Source organism: Megascapheus bottae, chromosome 11, assembly GCF_031878675.1.
Source record: "Megascapheus bottae isolate mThoBot1 chromosome 11, mThoBot2.hap1, whole genome shotgun sequence".
In the NCBI taxonomy this organism is placed as follows: Eukaryota; Metazoa; Chordata; class Mammalia; order Rodentia; family Geomyidae; genus Megascapheus; species Megascapheus bottae.
The window spans coordinates 26,979,655-27,004,693 of NC_143519.1; the positions used below are offsets into that span (position 1 = coordinate 26,979,655).

Genomic DNA, 25,039 nt, shown 5'->3' on the forward strand with positions numbered 1-25,039 from the left:
GATATTAGAATTAATCTATTGTTTCATGAAAAGACAGCTGCCTTCTGTATGTCTTCACATAATAAAAGTAGCCTGGCCACCTAGGAAAAACATAAGTAATCAAAATAACTCCTTTAAGCTTCTTTAAGAGTAGAAGTTAGAAATAGTTCATTTTTTTGATGTTATTACTTTCCAGAGGCAAAATAGTAACCTAAAAATATAGCAGTTTTACAAGAGGAGCAACCATGTTTAAGTATGCCCATTCAAGTTTAAGATTTTCATAAACAAAATTTTAAAATTCGCATGCAAGGAAATGTTAACAATTTTGAAAGTGTGCATATGTTTATGTCTTTCACACCTCTAACACATTTTAGTATAAATTGTCTTTTAGAAAAAATGAAAACACCATCATTTAAACTGTAGATTTAAAACTGTTTATGGTGTGTTATTCTCCCTCCCATGGTTAGGGACAGAATGCAGACATGCCATAATAATGTTTGTTTTTTTTTTTATTTCTACTGTTCGAACCATATTAATGAGAACATCATTTTGGAGAACTAATTATTTCTATTTGTCTTGTGTCACACTTTCTAATTCCCCTATATTAGCACAGCCAAAGCAAATTAATTGCTTTTCCAGCAGTTGAACCTTGTCCAAGAATGAGCTCACATTCCCTTCCAGTTTCCCTGTTTGTGGGAGTGCATTGTGTCAAAAATTTCTCTTGATACTAAACATAGTCTTGAGAATACCTTTACAGATTTCTGTGTGCTCACTTGATGAAATTTATAAGTTTAAGTGACCCGCCAGGAAAGATAAAGTTCTTAGCTGCAAGATTATACATCAAAACAGTTAAAGTGAAATTAAAATTAAATGAATGAATCTCACTGAAGCAAAAAAAGCAGTAATTAATGGTTCCCTTAATTGTCTTCATAAAATATTTGCATGGGTCTAATTTGCATAATTTGCATGTATTAATTAATCTTTCAAAGGAATTTTGTGCTGAGAGAAGCCAAAAAATCTCTTTGTTTTATTTAAGATCTAATGAAATATTTATCTTCTTTAATGAACTTCTCATCTTCATTAAAATAAAAATTGCACAAGTTTGTATGTTTTAAATGTTTTTATAATTGAGGTATTCAAAAATCCTCTTTAGACTTACAACTGCTGAAAAACAAACACATTATTTAGCAGCCAGTATTATTTTAAAAACAACAACACTTAGCAAAGTCCAATTTCACTTTCTTAAATGTGGCACACCATTTGTAAATAAATACAGCTATGTCATTTTAAAATTAAGACTCATTAAGGCCTGGTCATTTTTTTCAATATCAATGTCATTTTATGGCTGATACACTAGGCAACTGGAAGGTATGGATGAGAAAAGATCAGTGTGCTTAATTGTTTGGGAAATGGCTCATTGACTGAAAGTATTTTTATCTGGTTCACAGAAATGAGGCCATCAAATCTATTTGTTATTAGCAGCAACTTCTAGATAGAGTTTTTTGGCAAGAGTTTTCTGGTTCTTTATTCTTTGAACTTTTGGCAGAGCAATTGAGGGTGGGGCATTTGGTTCTATTCTCCCAAACTAATTGATTATAGTGAAAAACCATGAATCTTGCTTTGGAAAGTACAAGTTCAAAATTTCATCAATTGCCAAATTGTACATGTTCAAGGAAAGTGGAAGAATGTTAGGAATCTACTAGCTACACAACAAATAAAGGGAAATGAAGATCTATTGATATGTAATTCTTTTTGATGTAGTGTTTGAGCATATCACAATGAGGAATTTCAAGTAGCATGTCTAAGTTAAGATACATGTAGCATTTTTACACTTTCCTTTTGTTGATCATTACAGCAAACCCAGTTCATATTTAAGGCATATGGACATAGATTTCTTGTCTTCAAACCATGAACCCAAGAGCTCTTAGTTTCTGTATGACTTGTTTCTTCCCTGAGAGTAACCAGTTTCTCTTACCATAATATATGAAGTAGGAGAATGTTAAACTAGATAATGAGGGTGGCGTACATGTACAATGGTTAAGATTCAAGACTCAAATGTGTGGTTTAGTCATGTAATAAAATTCATTACATTGACTTTGGATTTCCAGTCAGACTTATTTTTAGTAAAAAGGCATTTTTTAAAAAAAAATTTAGGCCAAAGTTATCTCTTACTATTACAACTACTCTCAATTTTCATTGTCTCAATTTTTATCTAACATACAGCAATGTTTACTTTCCAGTAAAATAATAAGAAACAGAGAATGATAAGCTGTAAGATCTTCTTTAGCATTCATTTAAGAATGGACATTATTTCGATAACTGATTTCAAAAAGATTGACTTGAATACAGTTTGGTGGTATGAGGCGCAGTGACTCACATCTGCCATCCTAGCTAGTCAAGAGGCTGAGATCTGAGGATGGTGGTTCAAAGCCAGTCTGAGCGCTACAGTCTTTGATACTAGTATCTCCAATTAACCATTAGAAGTTGTACCAGAAGAGGCTCTGTGGCTCAAGGGGTAGGGTGGTTGAGTTGAGCTGAAGAGCTGAGGGACAGTGTCCAGTCCCCAGAGTTTAAAAAAAAAAAAAAGAACCAAGAGTAATTTATTCTAGGATCTACAGTACCATTCATTCATGTAACTACTTCAGTAACTCCCTTTTACTAGGAAAAGACCTGGCATGGCTGATACATTTATCCAATCAAGATGTCAGAAACATCTACTTTTATTTCCTTGCGAATACACATACATAAAATCTTATATCTACATTCTTGTTGGACACACATATATAGGTAGGTAGATAAATGATAGACAGATAGATAGATAGAGATAGAACATGTAAATTACCATGCTACCATTTATAATTTGCATACTATGAAGAGTATAAATAAATATTTAATTTTGAGGATTACTACAATGTGAAGCTTAATTATAATAATTTCTAACCTATGGATTTGTTACATGGTTAATGGAATTATTACAGAGGCTAAGTATTGAATAATTTTTCCCATATTTAAAATATTCACAAAATTCATGTGGTCATACTTATACTGTTCATATTTATGAAAAATAACATATTGAGCAATTTTTAAAAAATCTAGGTTAATGAATACTTTTTTCCTCATCTATGACTCATACATTTTCTTTTAGGCATGATTTAGATAGGCAAATAAAATATACATTGATCAGGTTTTCCCAATCATTTGAAAAATTTATGACATGGTATGAATTTCAGTATTTAAATGTACTTATACAATATAGTTCCAAGATATTAATTTGCAGCCACATATCATATAAGATTATCCTTTCCAAAATTAAGAATGAATTACTCATTTTCACTGGAAGCTTAAGATGGAAGTATTAGAGTTTCTTAATTTTTTAATTTTTTAATTGCATTTCAGCAAATTTCTCTCAACATGATTTGTGCTTTTATATAGTGTCGGGTAACTACAGAGTCTTCTAATTTATATATAATCACACTCCTGAGATAGTAAATCTCTAAACATAGTTCCACTTAAGCTTACTAATTACACCTATAAAACGATGAATGATGGCTACAAATTATTGGATCTGACTCTCATTCTTTATTTATTTCTCCCTGGGAGAAAGAGTGTTGAATGGGGAGATTTTAAACTATAAATTATTCCTATACCTATTCAATTGTGCTCATGTTTAACTTTGAGTCCTACTATATGTTTTTACATTTTTACTTCTGAAGGCAGGTGAAATCATTGTAACAGCTTATTTCCAATTAACTACTTAAAACCGAAGTGGTGCTGTGATTCAAAATAGTACAGCACTAAGCCTTGAACAGAAGATATCATGGACAATACCCAGTGTTCTAGCCCCACAACTGACAAAAATAAGTAATAATAATCTCATTGTCATTATATTCTTTAATACTGCACTGATTTATATCATTTTTCTGATTACAGCTTATTATTTGTGTTTTGGCTCATTTTAATGAATGTTTCCAGCGCTTTTCACATGTCCTCAATCTAAGCCTTTCTTCTTGTTAAAGAGCCGGGAAGGCAAAGAATTTTCACAAGTGAGAAAATGGTAGATAGAAGACAACATCTTCCTCATCTCTTCTAAGAGATACTAACTAGATCTACCCAAATGTTACTGTAATAGGCCCATAAGGTCAATATTGCCATAGTCATTTGTAAATGTGTATTTTACAAATTCCCCTTTTTATGTAAGATTTACAATTCAACAAATAGTGCAACATCCTTAACTCATTTATGGTAGTTGACTATAGCAAGGAAGAAAATGACCATTAGATTAAAAGTAACTGCTCTCATAACATAATATGTTGAATTGAAAATAACAGTTTAGTCACAAATAACAAGAAAAACATGTACAACTTGTACATGACTCCTTCTGCTAATTACTCTTAATTCAGACATTTCTTTTTCTTTTTTGGGGGGGGTGGTAGGCAGGGAGGGCTACAGCCCAAGACTACAGCCTAAGGCCATAAGCTTAAGACTGCAGTGCCGGTTTATTTCCTGTTCCAGTCATATATAGTCTCTACAAAACAAGAACCTGTCAGGTGTTACATTGATAATCAAGTCTCAGGAGAGAGTGATTCACAATACCGACAATATAGCTCAAAGTTCATAGGCAAGGCATCATACAAGACAGCTCATTTCTCTGTTTGGTTATCTTACTCAGTGATGCAGATTCATTGGCCAGTCTGACCCCACACTCGGCTGCCAACATATCCCCTGTGTTTATTTTAAAAGAAGCGAATCCACCTGTCTTAGGTTGAGTGGACCGCTAACTCTGCCTTACCCATCATGGGGAACTTCTTCAGATTAAGCTGAAGGCCCTGTCTTAGGTTGGTCAGAGCACCATCCCCTCGAACCTGTCCCTGGCTGTGATTCCTCTCAGGGGAAACTCATACATCTGGAGCCTGATTTTGCGGAGTTGATATGCAAGGTTTAGTAACGAATTTGCAAGATCTCCACCACACAAGGTAGGCAAATAATAATAATTATAAGCAACATTCCCGGACCAACAAAGGCCATCAGCAAGCCTTTTAAGTTGTTCAAGGAAGGAAAGTAGTGCTGAAAACTGTTCAAACAACTCTTCGGTGGTCTGTGCTATAATCCAATAAACCTCCTAGGGCGCATCAGGTCTTTCAATTGTTGTAAAATCAAGATACCAGAATTTTCATAAAAGGTGGTTGTTTAAAAATAATAATAATGGTAGCTAATCTACTATACATACAATTTGCAGAAGAACAATTATCACATGTCACATTAAACTGTGTAGAATCAATGGATATATTAAAAGGACCATACATAATGCCAAAAGGCAGAGAAACACAGCTCATAATGTTCTTTTGATAGGAGGAGATTGGCAAGGTCACATTACCAAGGCCTGCCTGTAGATATCAGAGATAACACATGGCCTGGAGGGGGGTGTCAACAATTACTATCAGACCTGGGCAGACAGCATTCTTTGGTTTGGAAGAGCATACAGTGTGCCCTCCCAGTCCTGCACCCAAGAAAGCCCCCACAATTAAGAAATATACATCCAAGCATAGCAACCCTTCATCAGACATTCCATTTTTTTCCTGTTCTTCCTTCTCCTTTCTTTGTGTGTGTGTGTGTGTGTGTGTGTGTGTGTGTGTGTGCGTGTGCGTGTATGTGCACGTGCGTTGCACATGCAGTACTGATGCTTCACCTCAGAGCCTGTCTCCAGTAGATTTATTGATTAAGGCTCAAGATTAAAAACAGTTCTACTTCTGACGTTTTGGTGGTTAATCAAAGATAAGTCTCAAGAACATTCTTGTGTGGGCTGGCTAGGAAACAGGTCCCACAAATCTCAGCCCCTTGAATATTATAATTACAGATAAGAGCTTCTGGTACCTAGACCTTTTGAAATGATATTTTGAAGTAGTACCTCCTTTTAAATTTGTATAATTCATGCTAATCTCATTGTGTGAGGAGCTTGAAAAATATGAGTACCAGAAAAAAACCAAAAATGTACTATGTAAAATCAAATTACTTTCAATTTATCAAAAGGAAAGCATATATTGTAAAATATTGTAGCTAATAGATTTGTATTTCCTCAAAAAAATCAGGTTTAATTTCAAACACATCCTGTTGAGTGTAAACATGAGGATATGTTTCAATAAGTCTGAAGAACATTATTTACTGTTCACAGTATGAGTTTTCTATTTTCATAGTCTATCTTTGGAATAAATCTCTTACAACTATTCATTTCTTTCCCAGATAGTATCCCACTGAGGTATATAACATTTATAGTTGCTTTTCAGTATTTCCAAATAGCAGAGTCAAATGTATCTGTAATAAACCTTTATCCACATTATTCTATTCTGTATACACATTTTATTATAGTCTTACAATGAAGTTTTAAGATACAGGCAAAATTTAATCAATGATATTTTACAGCCTACTAATACAACAGACAAATGTAGATGACTCCATTACACTGAATATTTAGATTTAATTTGCATTTAAACTACACAGGTATCTCCTTACTGACTCTCAGAAAGACATGTGGTCAAGTACAAGTCAAGAGCATGCCATTGGTCAACAGGTGCCATCTATCCAGAGGTATAGACCAAAAGAACTAAAGAATATCAGAATATTCAGATATTGTGATGTCAAACAGTTGAGTAAATCCTTTTTATTTTATTTATTTATTTATTTATTTATTTATTTATTTATTTATTTATTTATTTTTGCCAGTCATGGACTTGGGCTCAGGGCCTGAGCACTGTCCCTGGATTTTCTCAAGGCTAGGGCTCTACCACTTGATCCACAGCACCACTTCTGGCTGTGCTGCCAAGGAATCGAACCTAGGTCTTTGCGCATGCTAGGCAAGCACTCTACCACTAGGCCAAACTCCCGGCCAACCAAATCCTTTTAAAAAAAATTAATGACTGAGCATATTGTATAGAGGCTACAAACAATTTCATATTCACAAAACAGTTTCAACTCACTAATTTAAAAAAAAATACTGCTGAAATTTATAGATCTAGTGAACATATTATGAAAATCAATACTCAAATGTTTATAAATCAACCAGAAACTTTTGGTGAATTTTTTAGGTTGCTTATTTATCTCAGTATAACTAACTTTTGGATTTTGTTTCTAGGAAGCCCATAAGAATTAATTTCCTAATTTAGAGTGTAAACATTTACTCTAATTGCCTGCTTGGACTGCAAAGGCAATTTCTGGTTCCTTGTTTTGAGTAGTATTTCAATGTGTGATTCTATTCCTTTATAAGAAAATTAGAACACCAGCCTTTATTTAAACCCAACAATTCAAAGAAAGGCTGTGAATTCTTTCAACTCAGTAGGCTCAATTATATACTATTTTCACTGAGCAAAAGAAATTCAAAAACATTTCCAACTGCTCTCTTAGTGCTACAAAAATACAGTTCATGAAGACTTGTGATTTTATTACGTAATTCTAAGCCACTTTATTTTTCAACAGCTGCTGTGTGTTAACTAGAAATATTAGGAAATATTTGTGCAACTTTTGTCCAACACTTGTTTAGGTTTATAAGAGACTTTAAAATAATGAATATTGTATTTTGCTTTTGTCATAATTTATAATTTATGAGTAAAATGGACTAGTAGCTTTACCAATATATAACTATATAGTTATATTATTTTATTGTAAATCCTGGAGCTTGAATTCAGGTCCTGAGAGCTATCAATGAGCTTTTGTGTTCAATGCTAACACGCTTCCACCTGAACCATGGCCTCACTTCTGGATTTTGGTAGTTAACTGGAGATAAGAGTGTCACAAACTTTCCTGTTTAGACTTGCTTTTAACCACGTTGCTTCCAGAGTAACTAGGAAAACAGGCATGAGCTACCAGATCCTAGCCTAATTTTTTTATTCAAAACCAACAACTTATAGTTATATACAACATGGCATGAGTTATGAATCTAATACAGAGTAATTAGACCAAAATCTTGATAACCTCAAATACTTATCATATTTTTTAATTTAATTTTATTGTCAAGGTGATATACAAAGGAGTTACAGTTACATATGTAAGGTAATGAGTACATTTCTTGTTTAGCATTGTTGTGCCTTCCTCATTTTCTCCAACTTTTCCTCCATGCCATACCTCCCTTCCTGTGTTGTAAAATTCATTTCTACCATATGGCTGTGTGAATATCGCTGTTGCATTGGTTCATCCATTGTTGTTCATCTCAGCTTCTTTTGTTCCCCTTTCATTCCCCAATTCAGATAAGTATATCTATGAAGACACAGGGTATTTCTGAAATATTTTCTTAGAAATTTAAAATGTACACTTTTCTATTTTCAACTCTACATATCCAAATATTCTATAGAAGTAAGAAAAAGTAATAGATTTTTCCCTGAGATTTTTGTCCATTTAACAGTCATCTCATTTCTGTAACTCCCACTTAAAAGCTTTAGAACCACTCTTTCTTCTTCCATGAGGTCATTTAGTCCTTGATTTTTATCTCTTTGTTATGTATGCAATAGTTATCTTTCTGGTATTGACTTCCTCAATGTAGGTTGATGTTCTGCAATTCCATCAAGGTTCTCACAAATAGTAGAATTTATTTTTCTTTAAAGGGTGAGTAGAATCTCATTATAGAAACCTATGGCCTTTTCTTTATACATTTACCTAAAGTTGGACACTGAAGTTGATTCTTCAAGTTGGCTAATTTGAGTATTGCTGCAATTAACAAGAGGGTATAGGAATCTTTTGTATAAATTGATTTTAAATGTTTTGGGTAAATACCCAGAAGTAATATTACTGGATTATTGACAATTCTACTTCTTTCTTTAGTTATTTAATTTAGTTTTTTTAATTTAGTTTAAGTTCAGTGTGATTTTTCCAGTACTGAGCTTTGCTCTCTGCAAGTGCTTTAACTGTTTGAGCTACAACCCCATCTTGCCCTTTTGTATTCACTGGCAATGGAGTCTCACCATCTTTTCTGCCTGGGCTGGCTTCAGTTATCTTCCAGGTCTCAAGTTCCTGAGTAGCTAGGATTCCAGGTGTGCAAAACCAATTTATGACTATTTTTAGTTTTGTGAAGAATGCCAATGGGTTTTCTTACTTGGCTATTTTTTTTTTTAATTAGAGTGCCCTAATTTAACACTAACACTCTGTTTCCTTTCATATGTATTCTCAGCTCTTGCTATCTTTTGTCTTTCGGTTTAAACATATTCTGACTAGTGTGCAATAATATCTTCTAGTAGTTTTAGATTGTTTTATCTACTTAGTTTCCTTGTTGAACTATTAGTTGGCCACCTATAGATCTCCCTTAGAAAGATTCCAGTTACATCAATTAACCATTAAAAATAGCAGGCTTTTTGTTGTTGTTGTTTCTTATTTCTGTCTACAAAAGTTTAATTTCATTTGTTTGAAAATGCAAAGGCAGTTTTCCTAACAACATTTAATGGAGACATTGTCTTGCAGCTTTGTTGAAAATCAATTGACCATACATATATAGGTTTATTTCTGAGCTGCCTATATTGTTTCATTGGTCAATATGTCTTTTTATGATTTACCAGTGTGGTAGTGTTTTAATTATTATAGTTTGATAGTGTAAATATTGTGGGTCCAATTCTATTTATCTCTACTATTTTGTGATTATTTACTTTTTTCACATGAATTGTATAATTTCATTTTAATTTTTTTCTGTTCTTATTCTGTCTTAGCAATCTGTCTACCATCATCAAGAGACCTACGTTTTACTATGATTAAGCTAGCAAATACAATAAATATTTAGATACATTACAAAGTTGTAATTGTTCCAAAATCATGATATTAAATTATTATGAAACTTTAGAATTACAGTTCTCTAAATATTTTTTCCTTTGGTTTTCTTACTGGATATCCTGTCAATACCATAAAGTAACAGAATGTTATGAACACCTGTTTAAAATAACTGTCAGTTTGCTGTAAGGAGATCATTCTGAAAATAATATTGTGAAATTTTTGAGATTTAAAAAATGAATGGCCATCTGTAAAAAATGATTATCATACTTTCTAATGTCTATGATACCAAAATTTCCACTCCCCATTTAATCATTTAAAGACCACAGAAAACTTGCAATGAAGTTAAAATAAACAGTACCCTATGGAAAGACTTTCACAACTTTGTTTTAGTCTTTGTTGTAATAAAATCACTTTATCAAATGCTGATATATCCATTTTTTTGGATAATTATATCTTTCCTGAATAGTTAAAAATAACATCTATAGAAATCCTAATAATGCTAATACTCTACACATTTAGTTTATTGCTGTCGATGTAGATCTAAGGGATGAGATTGTCAAGTGTAGAACTGTAAATCAAATTTTTATTTACATAGAAATATGAAATATTTATGTATTTGATTTTATTATGAGACACAGAACTAATTTTAACAAGTCTAGATGTGACATCATGTGAAGTGTGTATGTGTGTATATATATTCTGCATATAAAATCTAATAGAGTTCATAATACATTTTATGTTCTTTTGAAGTTTTTCTAAAAGTCCATATTTAGCTTAAAGAATTCAGCTGTTAGTAGCATTCTTCTGAAGCCAAAAATTGATTTATTAGAGAAAGATCTTGAAATCAAAAGTTTTTCTCTCCACCCCCAAAAATATAAAAATAACTAAGCTTCTCTTTTAATAAAATAAACACTTGGATCCCATGCTTTTATAAAGTAAACAAAGTGATTTCCAAGCACAAACAAAGCACTTCATTGGAGTTAGATGATTGATAAAGAGTAATCTATTTCAAAATCTGTAAATCCAGAACTTTTGAGAAGTTAAACTACCAATATGTTTTTAACAAACATAAGGGAAATCTATATTATGATTGCTTAAATCTGTAAATATTAAAATAAAACCTAATCACCTATGTTTTTGTTAAATTTGTAATCAGCATATGAAATCCTGAGAAACACAATCAATGTAGGAGATATCCTTACAACGTGAAAGGAAACAATGAATGCTATTAATCCTGAAAAGATATTGTATAGGCTCAAATTTTGGGGAGATGTGGATTAGAGTGTGAACACATATTTAAAGTACCAGGGGTGAGCCAAGTTGCAAAACTTAAAAATTGAAAGGACCTCTAGGATAGTGAAACAAAAGCAATATAATGAATGATTGTTGTCCTTAATGTACTATGTTATCTCTCATCTCTTTTGCTGTCCCTTGGTTATCTCATATTGTTGTAGCATCTCACTTTGTTATCTGATATATTGGATATATTTGCATTTAGTTATTTGAAATTGGATAGGGAAGAGGGAAAAACCAAGATGGGGGCTGAGAGGGAGGGTAATGGGGACCAAGACATGTGAAAGGGTATCAATGTATGTGAATTAATGCACCTTCTATCTGGCAAATATCATATAACCCTTTTATTAATTACAATAAAATATTTAAAAAGCTTAAAAAAGAAAAAGAAAGCAATGGTAATCTAGAAAAGACTTCCAGGTTAAGAGTAGAGTTTGGGGTTTGGTGATAAGTTATTTGATATGAGTTTTGTAAATGATTCATTTAGGTCAAGTTGTAGATATACCTGCAGGGAAATGAAACTGGAGTTTAAAAGGGAAATCCATACAAGACATAATGCTTGGGACACCATTAAAGGAGACTCCTTTCTATTAAAAGCATAGATGTTCTACATTATCTGGTTATTGAAATCACTTCTCAATCCACTTTTTCCTAAAGAAAAGATCCCTTAACAATAGCAACAAATGTAACATTGAGAAACAAAGAAAATTCAAATGGCTAAAAATTAATACATCTTGTAATATTTTACATTAATTTATATGTAATTATATGATCCAACAATTGCTAAAACAATTAATGAAAATATAACACATTTTTCATGGTAGTTGGAAAAGAAGAATTAAATGTTGTCCCTGAAACTGACTACAATAGAATGAAGACAATGTTCACTGCCAGCTATGCCCATGAAATTAGAATAGCAAATGACAAAAATACATAGCAAGATGCTAGATAATTCATATTTTGACTTATTTATTTTGTAACTTTGTTGATTCTGCAGATTTCTTCTATGACAAACTGTCAATTTCAACTCTTGCATTAAGAGACATGTATTTTTCATGATGTTGTTTCACATGGCAATATGTTGGATATCGGCCCTTTCAAGTAATCAAACTGCACTGAATTGAGCCATAAACAAAAAAGCACCAATAATTTACTCTTACTGTAAGCTTTCTCCCCTGATGCATAGATATTTTTTGCAATCATTTGAAGAGTGTAATGCATTCTTGCCTTATGAAAGGAAAGTAAAAAGTATACTTACTCTTTGCAGTAAGTAAACAAAGGAAAAATGATCATGCAACATCATTCTGAATTACCTCAACAAAATGTATATTATACCAAAAGAATCTTGGTGATACACTCTACTTTTAGTGTTGGGAATAGCATCATTACTCGGCATGTTCAATACTGAAAAATTAATGGAATAAATTCATCAAGTATCAGTTTATGGCTATATAGCATTTGAAGAATTTTTCACAGAGTCCTTGGTTAAGGTTGTGATTTTCACACAAACACTTCTGTAGGTAAATGGGAAAAAAATTGTATTCAAGAATTACAAGGTACTTTTCTTAATATATAAGTACATTTCTATAATAAAAATAGAATTGAAGTCTGTCCAGTGGATATAAGAATACCTCCCTCCCCCTTTGACCCTCAGCGCCACTTCTGATTTTCTAGTGGTTAATTGGAGATAAGAGTCTCCTGGTCTTTAGTGCCTGGGCTGGCTTTGAACTGTGATCCTCAGATCTCAGCCTTCTGAGTATCTAGGATTACAGGAATGAGCCACTGTTTCTGTTCTTTTTTTTCAATAAGTAGTTTTCCTTGAAAATTTTGGAAGTGTCTAAGTGCAACTGTGTATTTCCCTTTAAAGAGATATACAGAGTTCCTATGGCAGGAAAATAAAGACTTTAATTAATTTGAAGTGATTGTGACATAGCTTTAATGAATCCCTCAAATCCATAAGGCTTCTTAAAAATCTAACCTTAATTCAAGACATAAGGATGTACATGATGAATGAAGTTAATTTTATTCATGTCACAATTATTATTGATAGGAAAATAAGGCAATAGTGACAGTCACAACCTATTAATTTTAATGGAAATGGTGGCTTATGTTATCATGACCCAGAGCAGAAGAATTTCCTGGTGGGAAATATATATATATATATATATATATGCACATATATACGCATATATATATCAGCATTTATTTTCAAATGCTCATTTATTATAAGCTATTTTAAATGTTAAATTTTAAAATTTTATGTTTATTTTTGGGGATTATAAAGAAATTTGGCAATCTCAAAGGAATTGAGAACAAAGTAAAACTCAAGTAAATTAAAAGTCTAGTGTTTACGGTATTCCCTGGTTTCCTGAATTTCTTTGTTTCTAGAGACAAAGATAATTTGTAAGAGGCAACATCCATTAGTATTGCATATTTTTGTGATTGCATATTTGTGGTTTTTCCATTAATTTTCTATTTTGAAAGCCTTTAGTGTCTCATTTGTTACTGTTTGTGGCCAGGTTGTTGATATTTTCCTGATTAATTTGTGAGGGATTCAGTCTGTTTGCTTAGAAAGCATTCATTAAAAATTGCAAAACATAAGATTGAACGAAAATTGGTTCTGAGCTTCTCTACCACTCAATTAAAATATCTGAAGAATGGTAAATAGCTTGTCTTGTTTTCTGTTCAATGCAGTGTCTTTTTTACATTTTTTAAAAATGTTATTGTTAAGGTAATATATAGAGGGGCTATAGTTACTAGATATTTTTTAATGGACAGATCTAGTATAACTTTTTTCTTTTCCTTTTGGAAAATTGAATAATTGTGATAAAAATAAACTGATACTCTAGCCTTTCGTGTGTCTGAACATCATGAAAGCTTCTAAAACTTGCAAGGGGACTTTCACATAGCTCAAAGTTAGCTTTTCAATCTATTCTGTGTTTCAGAAGATAGGAAACTGAAGTTGATTAGCATGTGATTGTACAAGCACTGAAATATTTACTTATACCTTTGACCATCAACTTGTTCCTTATGATGCTGTACAGCCAATTATCTAAAAACTTCAGAGCTTAACCAAGTTACTGGTACACATTTGTAATCCCAGTGAATTTAAAATGAGCTTGGCCTGGCCGGGAGTTTGGCCTAGTGGTTGAGTGCTTGCCTAGCATGCATGAAGACCCGGGTTTGATTCCTAGGTACCACATACATAGCAAAAAGCTGGAAGTGGTGCTGAGGCTCAAGTGGTAGAGCTCTAGCCTTGAGAAAGTCCAAGGACAGTGCTCAAGCCCTGAGCCCAAGCCCGGGACTGGCAAAAAACAAACAAACAAACAAAATGAGCTTGGCCTATAAAGTGAGATCCCTCTTTCCCTGTCTCAGAATAAAACAAATAAAATATTTGTAAAACTTTTAAATTCAAATTAAAGAATTTTAAAATGCTATCATAAGTTTCTGTAAGAATGGCTTATTTGGATTTTATGCCTTGTGGCAGCCCTCTTCAAGCAGCAATAGGGTGCAGCAGGACCTACTGTCAACTGAGACTGGCTTTATTCAGATTCCATTGACAAGCTCACTCTTGGGGCTACAGTGGGTCTCTTATCCTCAAAAATGTCAGACCCAGACCATTAGTTCTTTGGTGGCCATTGGCTAGATGTATCTTCAAGCCTTTGCCACACAAGACAATTCTGTGGAAAGCTTAATCCCTGGTATCCTGCATCATCAGATATGGAGATAAAAAGACCTCATTTTACATTTTGCATTGCTGCCTCAAACTTCTTGGAAAGAGATGTGATTACAGTAATCAGAAACTTATTGGCTATTACATAAACTGCCTACTAAAACGAAATGCAGAAAATAACATTATTTAATGAGTAAGAAGAAAATTTGAATATGAGAAATCATATAGTTCAAATATTTAACGGACCCAGAAACTGTCTAAAGATATACCAGATGTCCTTGGTAGTCTTTGATGCTATTATCTTTGACTAGTAAAATCTAGACTGAAATCCAGAGCAAACTTTATACTGATTCTCACACTTTTTCGTTAGATTTGATCCTTCTATCAGTATCCTTTCTAATGTGTTTGCTAGTGTGTTCTCTACTATAACTGGTACTTCTTTAATTTTTTTTTTTTTTTTTGCCAGTCCTGGGCTTGAGCTCAGGGCCTGAGCCCTGTCCTTGGACTTTCTCAAGGCTAGAGCTCTACCACTTGAGCCTCAGCACCATTTCCGGCTTTTTGTCTATGTATGTGGTACCAAGGAATCGAACCCGGGTCTTCATGCATGCTAGGCAAGCACTTTAACCACTAGGCCAAACTCCCGGCCCCACTTCTTTAATTTTATGACTATTTGTGAACTTTGAAGTTGAGTGCAGAGAAGACTAACTTTTCAACTTCTGGATAACATGTGATTATTCTCACCCACATACTATCTAAACAACATTTGATGATTCTCTTAGAGCAGATAGAAAAGCCATTCCCTAGGTGAATTATTGTTTTTTGTATTGAAATTCTATCTGCATGAAATAAAAACTAGAAAAATCTTCCATTGAAACTTTCCTATCATTTGTCAAGTTTAGCCCTAGACATACATTATAGTTCATCATTGTGTAAAATGTTAAATATGGCTCTAGAGAGTTTGGCTTTTATTCAGTCACAATTATTTTCATAAATAAATAAATATAATCTCTATTAAAATTACCAAAAGACATCTATATAAAAGAGAAAAAAACAAATGCTAATTTTAAGATTATTTTTCCTGCAAACTAAACATTCAAAAGCTACCTTTCAAATTCCCACTCTTGTTACCTATCACACAGGTAAAAGAAATCTGTTCTGAAATCTTAGTGAATTCTCAGGATTTTGCCTATCTTTGGGGTTCTGAGAGAATACAAAGATTCATTTTTTTGAAAAATCCATTTTTCCTTCTCTTTAGTATCTTATTTTATTAGGAAATGAATCACTTCTCTCCTATGTATCATTTTAAGCATAAAAAGTATCTATCCACTACTCAGACTCAGATTTCCTTATTTTATTCCATCCTTATTTTTTAGTTTCCTTTTTTTGCAGACAGAAAAACAAGAATGGAGAAAGTAATGAGCAATTTCACTGTGTTTCACTTTGCTGAAGTAGGGAGGTCTCACCTTCCAATCAGGACAAGAACCTAAGTGCAAACTACCCCATTTTCACTTGCTGCTACATTAACCACTCTGATGGCATCTAGCTTCTCCTGATGAGTGCTTAATTAGAACACACACGCATACACAAATACTTTCCCAAAGAAGACTTACTAGAAATATGAATTTTCTTTGTTTCCATTATTAGTACTTTAAAGAGCCCTATACTCTGCTGTTTACATTTGCGTTTAATAAACTTTAAAAGACAACTTAGTATTCATTTTAAATAAAGTTCACAAAGAAGTAATTTTCTCATGGTAACACATGATAAGTAGTATATACAGTCTTAACTAACTAATTGTAACAACTTTACAATTATAAATTTACCATTAAAACTTATGGGACCAATAGGCCAGAGATGAGCTTATGTTCCACTCAGTGTAGTAAGTTTCACGAATTTGAACTTAGTTTCTTTGGAGAACGCTATTAAGAAAAAAATCACTAACCAGTTCTTTACTTTCTAATACTTGAATTGGACTTATGAAAAACTTTACAGACTATCAGAGAACATATTTATCATAAGAATTCTGTTCATTTAATTGGTAAGATAATGAATAATAAAATATTTAACTATTAATAAAGTCAAATATTGCAAGTAGATTGAACTTTCACTTAGCCAAGTTAAACAATTTTGGATTTGACAATTTGGTTTTCAACATAAAAAAATGATAAATATCTGAGGAGACAGATATATTTAGTTTGATTTAAACATTATGAAATTCAGGCACATATTGATATATTACATAGTACTCCACTATAGGTACACTTTTTTTCTGTTTTCAAATTAAAAGTAAGTCTAAAATGAAATAATATTTATATTGAAAAAACTCCTGGCAGGGATGAGATCAGAAGTAGTCATTAAATGTCTGAATTATGGCTAATAATAAAGATTAAAAGAAATTACCACCAAGAACAGCTTTAGACATTTTATTTGAGTTCTTTTCTAAGAGACATGGGCTGTTCATTATCTCCATCTTCCATTGCTTTCATGGCTTATTTTCCTGTTCAGTTTCATATCTAGAAAGAATATTATAACACATCAGCTTCTTCTGGGAAGATTCCTTCTAGGTCCATAATTCCAAGATTTAGTTTCTCTTGCCTCAAATTGTTAAAGTTCAAATTTCTCCTTGCAACTTTATGCTTATACTTAGAGTCTAATACATAGCACCGAGTTCTTCTAAAAAAAATGAGAGCTTTGTTTCATTCTATTTGTCTAAAATAAACTTGTAGTTATTGGGTTAAGTAACTTTTTGTCCAAATAACTGGGAGTATAGCTTAGAGACAGAGCATATTTGAAGAATGTTCTTTAAACACACAATTAACTATTCTTTATTCAATAAGGAAATAATAGACAAATAGTGTGGTACTTGGGTTTAAAAAAATAAATAAAGTCACTTTATACTAGCATGCAGTAAAGCATATTCTACACTCTCATTTCAAATGAGCTGTAGCATATTTGTTTGTTAGATAATCAATTTCTTATATTAGTAGATTTCAATTTTACAGACATAAGTTCATAGTTATTGTGCAGTTCTACAGACTACAATATTCTCTAGAGCTGAGCACCAGAGGCTTATAGAGGAAAGTAGACAAAAGTAGTCTTGTGTCTAGTCCTCCTAAAAATGAACTAGCTCTATACCCTCAGGTTTTCCAGCTTTAGCCTTGCATTTACAAGGCTGTTGACAAGCAAAATGTCAGATTGAATATATGGTCGAATGATAGCCATGAGTAAGAAAGTGTACTAAGAGACTACAAGGCCAGAAGTTTAAGCTCCCAATACTAGCACTAAAGGAAAAACAAAACAACCACCACAAATTCTAAAACACAATGAGATACATCGTGACTTTTTTTCCATTTATATATTTTAATTATATGTAAATACAACATTGAATATATTAGCACTCAAGCATTTGGAAATCACTTGGACAGTTATTATCTGCATTTCATAAAATGATGTTTACTCAGTATCTTCATATAAATGGGTTTGCACTGCACATCAGTCTTTCAAAATATTTCTCATGTGCAATGTAGGCTTTGTGTCGCTGCTTTTTTGCTTTAGCAGTAGCAGAATGTTCTCACTCTAAATATAAAATGATAAAAAAAAGCAAGAAACAATATTTTCTTTAATTAGCTTCTTCCTTTGGGGGTTTTAGAAGAGAGGTTATGACTTGACAATGATCCTTCCCATCTGTTCCTGTTTGTTTGCTTTTTATTTTGACTTCCTTTTCTTGTCTTATCAAATATCACATGAATCATTAACATTTGTTTTCATCACTTTATTTCCTTTGCTTCATATGATTAAGATATTATGTTGAGAGAGGTTCAGAGCTACCATATTTTACATTAAGCTCATATTCTCTAAGTAAATATTAAACTTTCTGGATATATGATCTTATATCTTTGCCTTGTGCTGTGTCAATGTTTTCCCTCGTCTTTCTAGTAAGGAAGCATGTGCACGAACAACTGTTGTGTGAAAGTTGCAGCTTTCATTAAAGTACAGGTGTCCGGATTTAAGTTCTGAACAAATAGATGGCATCTTTAATGAAACTACTTCCCAACCAGAAATTTGATTTACTGAGCATTTTACTCAAAAGAAACATAAGTAAAAAATCCTTCCCATGTTTCGAAGGCAGTTCTACCATAAAAGTATATTGTATATCTTTTATATTTGGTGATACTTTTAAAGATCATACTCTTGTTAATGGCATGACATTATTTTCACACAATGATGAATTGGATGCTTCATATCACCCTGCTAAGCAACTTGAAATCCTTCCAATTAGTTTATACATTAACCCCTAATTTAAAAATAAGATTTATAATAGAATTCACACTAATCCCAATAAAGAATACACTAAAGGATACACTGATTCTGTCTGTGAGCTTTAGATATTATCAATGACTGCAGAAAATAACACTTCCAAATAAGTCTCCAAATTAAACTGACGTGAACACATACATAAAGGTTTTGACTCCTCATTTTTTTCTTTTCAATTACAATAAAAAATAAACATGTAGCTTCTATATGTCTAACTGGGTCAAATTTAATCATTTCAAGTATTATATTAAGATGTAAGATTGGCCAAAGAATAGATACCAGTGGTAGAACACTTTCCTAATCTTGAGACTAATACCCCATCATGGAAAAAGAAATATTAACATAAAAGGCAAGAGAAAACAAAACAAAATGTCATGATGAGATCATGTTTTACAAACACTTTAAAAATGTTTCTTCATTGTAGAATCTGTGGTTCTAAATCTGCATAACAATCTCACATGGCATATAAAGTTTCACACCTGTGAAAAACTATTCATTAGTTTAGATTCTTTCTTCTACAACAAATTATAGCTGTAAGAATCAAGTCACAATGAACTCAAAACTATCAGGAATTTGTAATTTAAATAGTTTCACTCAACCCCTACTCCCAACTGCTTTTAATTAGAACCGACTTTTTAATTAAGTACTCCCACAAACAAAAGTTGAGGTTGATGACTTTCCTGTCATATCAACCTCCCCTACAAAAGCAAATAATCACAGTGTCAGAGAAAGCTTTTTTTTTTTTTTTTCTGAAACTGGAATACAAGAATTCCAGCTTTGATTTTCAAGTCCTTCTGTTGAGTCTGTATAGACCCAAAGCAGAGTTACCCCTGGGATCCTAGCAAGCTTCAGGTCGATGTAGCAGTGAGTCAAAGTCAGAAACATTGCCTTTCCTCCTGACACACAGTTAGAGGGAAACTGCCATAATGGACACACTTGTGATATTCACACAACTATCACATTTCTGCAGCTCCTTTTGGTAGTTCTGTGAAATTACAAAAGGCACTTAATCTTTTTATGTCTATGTAATTTTATTTGGGAAAAACAATAAAAGGTAACTTTTCTTCTGTTAGTGGTTAGTACACTTAAACATTTATGAAGTATCCTGAACACAATAGGTCTCTTGCGGAATATAATATTGAGGGAAAATGAGAAGTTCTCTCTCCCACTCCCCAATCTAAGAAAAATTTAGCTTTCTCTAAAATTAGGATTGAATAAACTCTCAATATAATTATAGTCTCAACATAATTGAACTTATGGAAATATTGAAGGGTGATCTTAGCAGAGATATATTAATGAGGCAGCAAGCTTGCATACAATTATTAGTACTCTGACTCATCCATTACTTGCATTCTCTTACTATTATCTTTTGTTATCTATACATAGTTATACAAAGGAGTTATCATTTAACACAGCAGTTAATAATCTTTGTTGCCCTTCCACCATTCTCCATCCCTCCAAACTCAATCCCTCAGTTTTCTTAATTTTGTAGGGTATGCATCAAATCTTATGATTGTATTCTCCCTCCTTCCTCTCTTTATGTGTTAATCCTTCTCCTTCTTCTCACTTCCATTTTGTGTTTGGTTTTTTTTGAGTTCCTGATTCCCGATGTTTATTTTTTGAAATATGAGTTAGCTTTTCTCTTCTAAATTTATAATATTTCAGTTAATACACTTGGATGCCACATACAAATGTCTCCTTACAAATTTGCAAATTAATTCTAGATTTCACATGTAAGAGAAATCATACATGCTTTTTCTCTCTGGGTCTGACTTAGGAGGCTTAGATCTAAGGATCTCAGATCAAAGAACTGATACAGGAAAATTGTGAGACTGTTGTAGCCAATTAACTACCAGAAAACCAAAAGTGGAACTAGGGCTCAAAATGGTAGAGTGCTGGGGCCAGGAGTTTGGCTTAATGGGAGAGTGCTTGCCTAGTATGCACGAAGACCAGGGTTCAATTCCTCAGTACCACATACATAGAAAAACAAAAACCGGAAGTGGCTCTGTGGCTCAAGTGTTAGAGCTCTAGCATTGAGAAAGTCCAAGGATAGTGCTCAGGCCTTGAGCTCAAGTCCAGGACTGGAAAAAAAAAATGGTAGAGTGCTATCCTTGAGCTCAGGAACATTGCACAGGCCCTGAGTTCCTGCCCCATGACTGGCAAAAAAACCAAAACAACACAAAAAAAAAAACAAATGCATGTTATTTAATGGAGTAGGTACTATTAGAAAAAGACAGTTTTACAAAGTATTCATTTTAGCCAGGTGAGGTGGCTCACACCTGTAATCCTAGCTACTCAGGAGGCTGAGATCAGAGGATTGCAGTTCAAAGCCAGCCAGGGCACTAAAGACCATGAGACTCTTATCTCCAATTAACCACTAGAAAATGGGAAGTAGCACTGTGCCTCCTATGGTAGGGTGGTAGCCTTGAGCTGAAGAACTCAGGGACAATATCCAGGCAGAGAGTTCGAGCCCCATGAGCCAAAAAAAAAAAAAAAAGTCACTTTCAGGCAGATAAAAGTCAAGTAATCAAGTTTAGGAAAGATTGAACTTTTTGTTTTATTATACCAATATCAAGTTTAGGTTGATTGACAAAGTAAGTCATTGAAACTTAGCCAAGCTGAAATTATTAACAACTTCATTAGCATATAGGTGACAAAAGATATAGTTGGATATTTAATAGTACAGGTAGGTGGAATGAAGTGAAAAGAGAAATAAATCAGATCATATTGCACTCAGAAAGTATGCTAAATGATACATTATATCCATATTTATAAAGAAATTTTCATCTAAGATAATGATTTATTTTTAATATTTGTTTAACATTTTATTTAGAAAACCTATTTTATTTAAAATTGGCAATAAGTACTGGTAAAACTGTAGCATTTTTTAATATTAATTACAGACCACACTTAGAGATCCAAAAGAGGTAACGATTTTTTTTTGGTCTTCTCTCTAACTTAGATAGTTAATCACAGTCTGTGTACCTCTTGAAACAATTGTGCGAATTTAGAGTTCAGGACTTTTATATAATTTAAAATATTTTATAAAACTGTTTTTTTTTCCTGATCACTCTTCCCTCTAGTTTAGATAAGTTGAAATTTAGTTATAATTCACACAATGGAGAAGAGGAATTGGAACATACTGTATTGGGAATAGGCTTATGTTTTGTTTAAGGTTTTACATTGAAGTTAAAATTCCCCTTTTCTTATTTCTGCTTTTTTCAGTTTATTTGATTTGTTCAAGATTTGATTTCCTCCTCTTTTTTCAGATAATTATAGGGCTTTTTTTTCCACTAGGAAAGTGGAGTAATATGTTAACATCTTGACATATATTTGTTGGATTAGTCTCCTTTCTGGAAGGAAAAGCTATATAGTTCACTGATAGTGATGAAATAACTTAGTGACTTCCATCTAAGTAGTAACAAATGTGCACAAAAGTTACATTACATGGCATATTTAACAGCATTGCTGAGAAGTAAGGGGAGGGCTCAGTCTTTCCTGAGGCAGACACACCTGAGTGACTTCACAGAAAATTTGGTTCTGCAAGCTTGGAGGAAGTAATTGTCATTCCACAGTAATGAGCAAGTTTTGCATATCAGTAATACACACAGGCACACACACTCTGTTATCTATTTTCTGAGTGCTCTGGAACTGATATCAAAACAGCAAAAATATATTTATGAGAAATAAAAGTGCCATGTTCTTCCTGATCATATAAAGTCAATGTAATTATGAAATTAATTTTCAGGATATGGAAAACTGTTCCTTCCTAAGTTAGTGAAACTAAAAGGAAGACTACAAGTTTTATATCAAGCTTTGTATTTTTATTGCTACCTATGGTGTCCCCATATTGGCTATGCCATTAATTACCTTTATTCTTTCTTTTTAGATGGAAGACTGTATTTGAAGACTACTGTCATGTACTGAATCTATCCAGTTGAAGAAGTCAAGTTCTTAGAAAGAACTTCACAGTCAGACATTCATCATTGGAAAGTTCAGAAAAACTAAAGTCCTTTGAAGGAAACTTTCTCCATTTTGTGTAGTGACGTTCTTTAACATTTAAGTACTCTACAAAAAAGTTTCCTCCATTGATTTCACCTGTGATTCATACCAGAGACCTGTGAATGTTTGTAAATGTACAAGCATCAAACTTCTTACTGTTAATATCTGCAACTTTGCTGCTGGACACTTGTATACAGAGTTAAAGGCAGGTTTGGCTAAGACCTAGCCTTTTTTTTTTAATGGAATGAATCATTTCCATCTTCTGAAAATTCTGATTTGAGCACATTGACGGACTCTTATAGCAGTGGTTACCCAATTGTACAGAATTAAATCCCACAACCTCACCATGAACATTTGGAAACGAACTTGTAAGGGACATAGAGGATTACAAAAAGGAAAAAAAAGAGTTATAACTATTACATTCAGTTTTAAACTCCAAATTGTGGGTTTTCTTATGAAATTCTTTTTTTCAGATAGGTTCCAAAAGACCAACAAATGGATGGTAACAATTCAGTGAATTAAACATTTTGCTTGTCTGAAAAGAAGCATTGACTATTAGCCAAAAGGTTTCACTGATGGTCTCTTTTGCTTAAAAAATTAAAATATATATACATATATATCTAATTGTAACATGTTTTCATTCCAAACTGGTAGTGGTATATAGGATTAAAAATAATAATGTTGCTTCCTACAAACTGTTGGTCACATGTACAGTATATAAACATAAAACATACGAGGAAGGTATTATGTATGCAGTAGTATAGTGTAGGAAAATGACAATTTTAGAAAATATGTTTTTGTCACCCTGTTGGTCAGAAAGAAGTCTTTCTGGTTTTAAAGCATGCAGGCATGTAAATATTTGTCTGGAGTCACAGTATTAACAAATAAGATCTTAAGCTTCTGGTGACAATGAGAACTCTCTGTTAGCCACTTTTATTTGTATATCAATCCCAATTCAGTGCTGCAAACTGCACTGCTGAGAACGGGTTATGGCTGACAATCCCAACACCAGAAATATTTTTATATGTTAATGTCATATTATGTTAATGTTGCTAAAAAAAAAGAAGAAACAAAACTTAACAAGCCTGTGTTGTATCAGTCGAATACCAATGTAACCCTGAGTGATAAAGTTGAACTGTGCTGTGCCTCCCACCCCCACAGAGGGGAGGGTGGCTATGTGTTATTTTCACTGTCTTTTCGAAAGTTACAAGTATGTGTTTTCACTTTTGTGCAGATAACTGGAAGTAAAGCCGCAAATGATGCATATTATATGCTAGTTATGTTCTCTCTCTCTCTTTTTTAAATACATCTAGAGTTCCACCTTTAAGGACTGGTATAAATCAGTACTGATACTCTCCCTTCTCTGGGTTCCTGTCATCTTAAGCTTTTATGATTCTAACATTATTTATTACCATAAAATAACAAAATCGTAACGTCTAAGAAAACTAGATGAAAACGTTTTAAGATTGTACTGATTGGGTACTTGGTTAAGTAAAACAATAACATTATAGACACTCTGGCACTAAGCTTTTTACACATTTTAGGTCTTCCTTGACATGCCAGAATACGAATCTTTGATGTAACAAACTATTAAACAGTTTAGTCCATTGTTTGAATAAAATGAGCAGGTTATATGTATAATTCATATATTAGCTTGCTTCAAAAGGGAGAAATATTTTCCATTAAAACAGTGTTAGTAAATGCTTTGTAGAAATTTGGTTTTCTAAGTACACTTGGTCCATAATTTTCTTTCATTGTTAGAGCACAAGAGATTCTATTCCTAGTTCTGCACATTTGGTTTGTTTGGTTTCCCATATGCAGTCTTTAAAGGATTATAACACTTAAGATTGGATGGACTTGTGGCAAGCTGTGGAATCATACATTTTGAAACATTTTTTAAGAAGTCTACAACTCACACCTTGTCATAGAATCAGCCTTTGCTCTCCACCTGGCATAGAGTTACCTGTTCTGAGGTGTTAAATAATTTTGAAATTCATACTTTGAAGACCTTTGAGAATGCTTTTGTGTCTGGTTCAA

General features: G+C 32.8%; 1 protein-coding gene across 1 annotated transcript in view; it reads left to right on the plus strand.

Annotated features, from left to right (window-relative positions):
* Positions 1 to 24,440, plus strand: part of Dach1 (dachshund family transcription factor 1) — a 365,290-nt gene extending 340,850 nt beyond the window's left edge. Inside the window, exon 11 of the mRNA XM_090342049.1 lies at positions 22,890 to 24,440. Coding sequence (XP_090198175.1) covers positions 22,890 to 22,927 — 38 coding nt within the window. The 3' untranslated portion in view covers positions 22,928 to 24,440. The remainder of the gene's footprint in view (positions 1 to 22,889) is intronic.
* Positions 24,441 to 25,039: the final 599 nt, after the last annotated feature.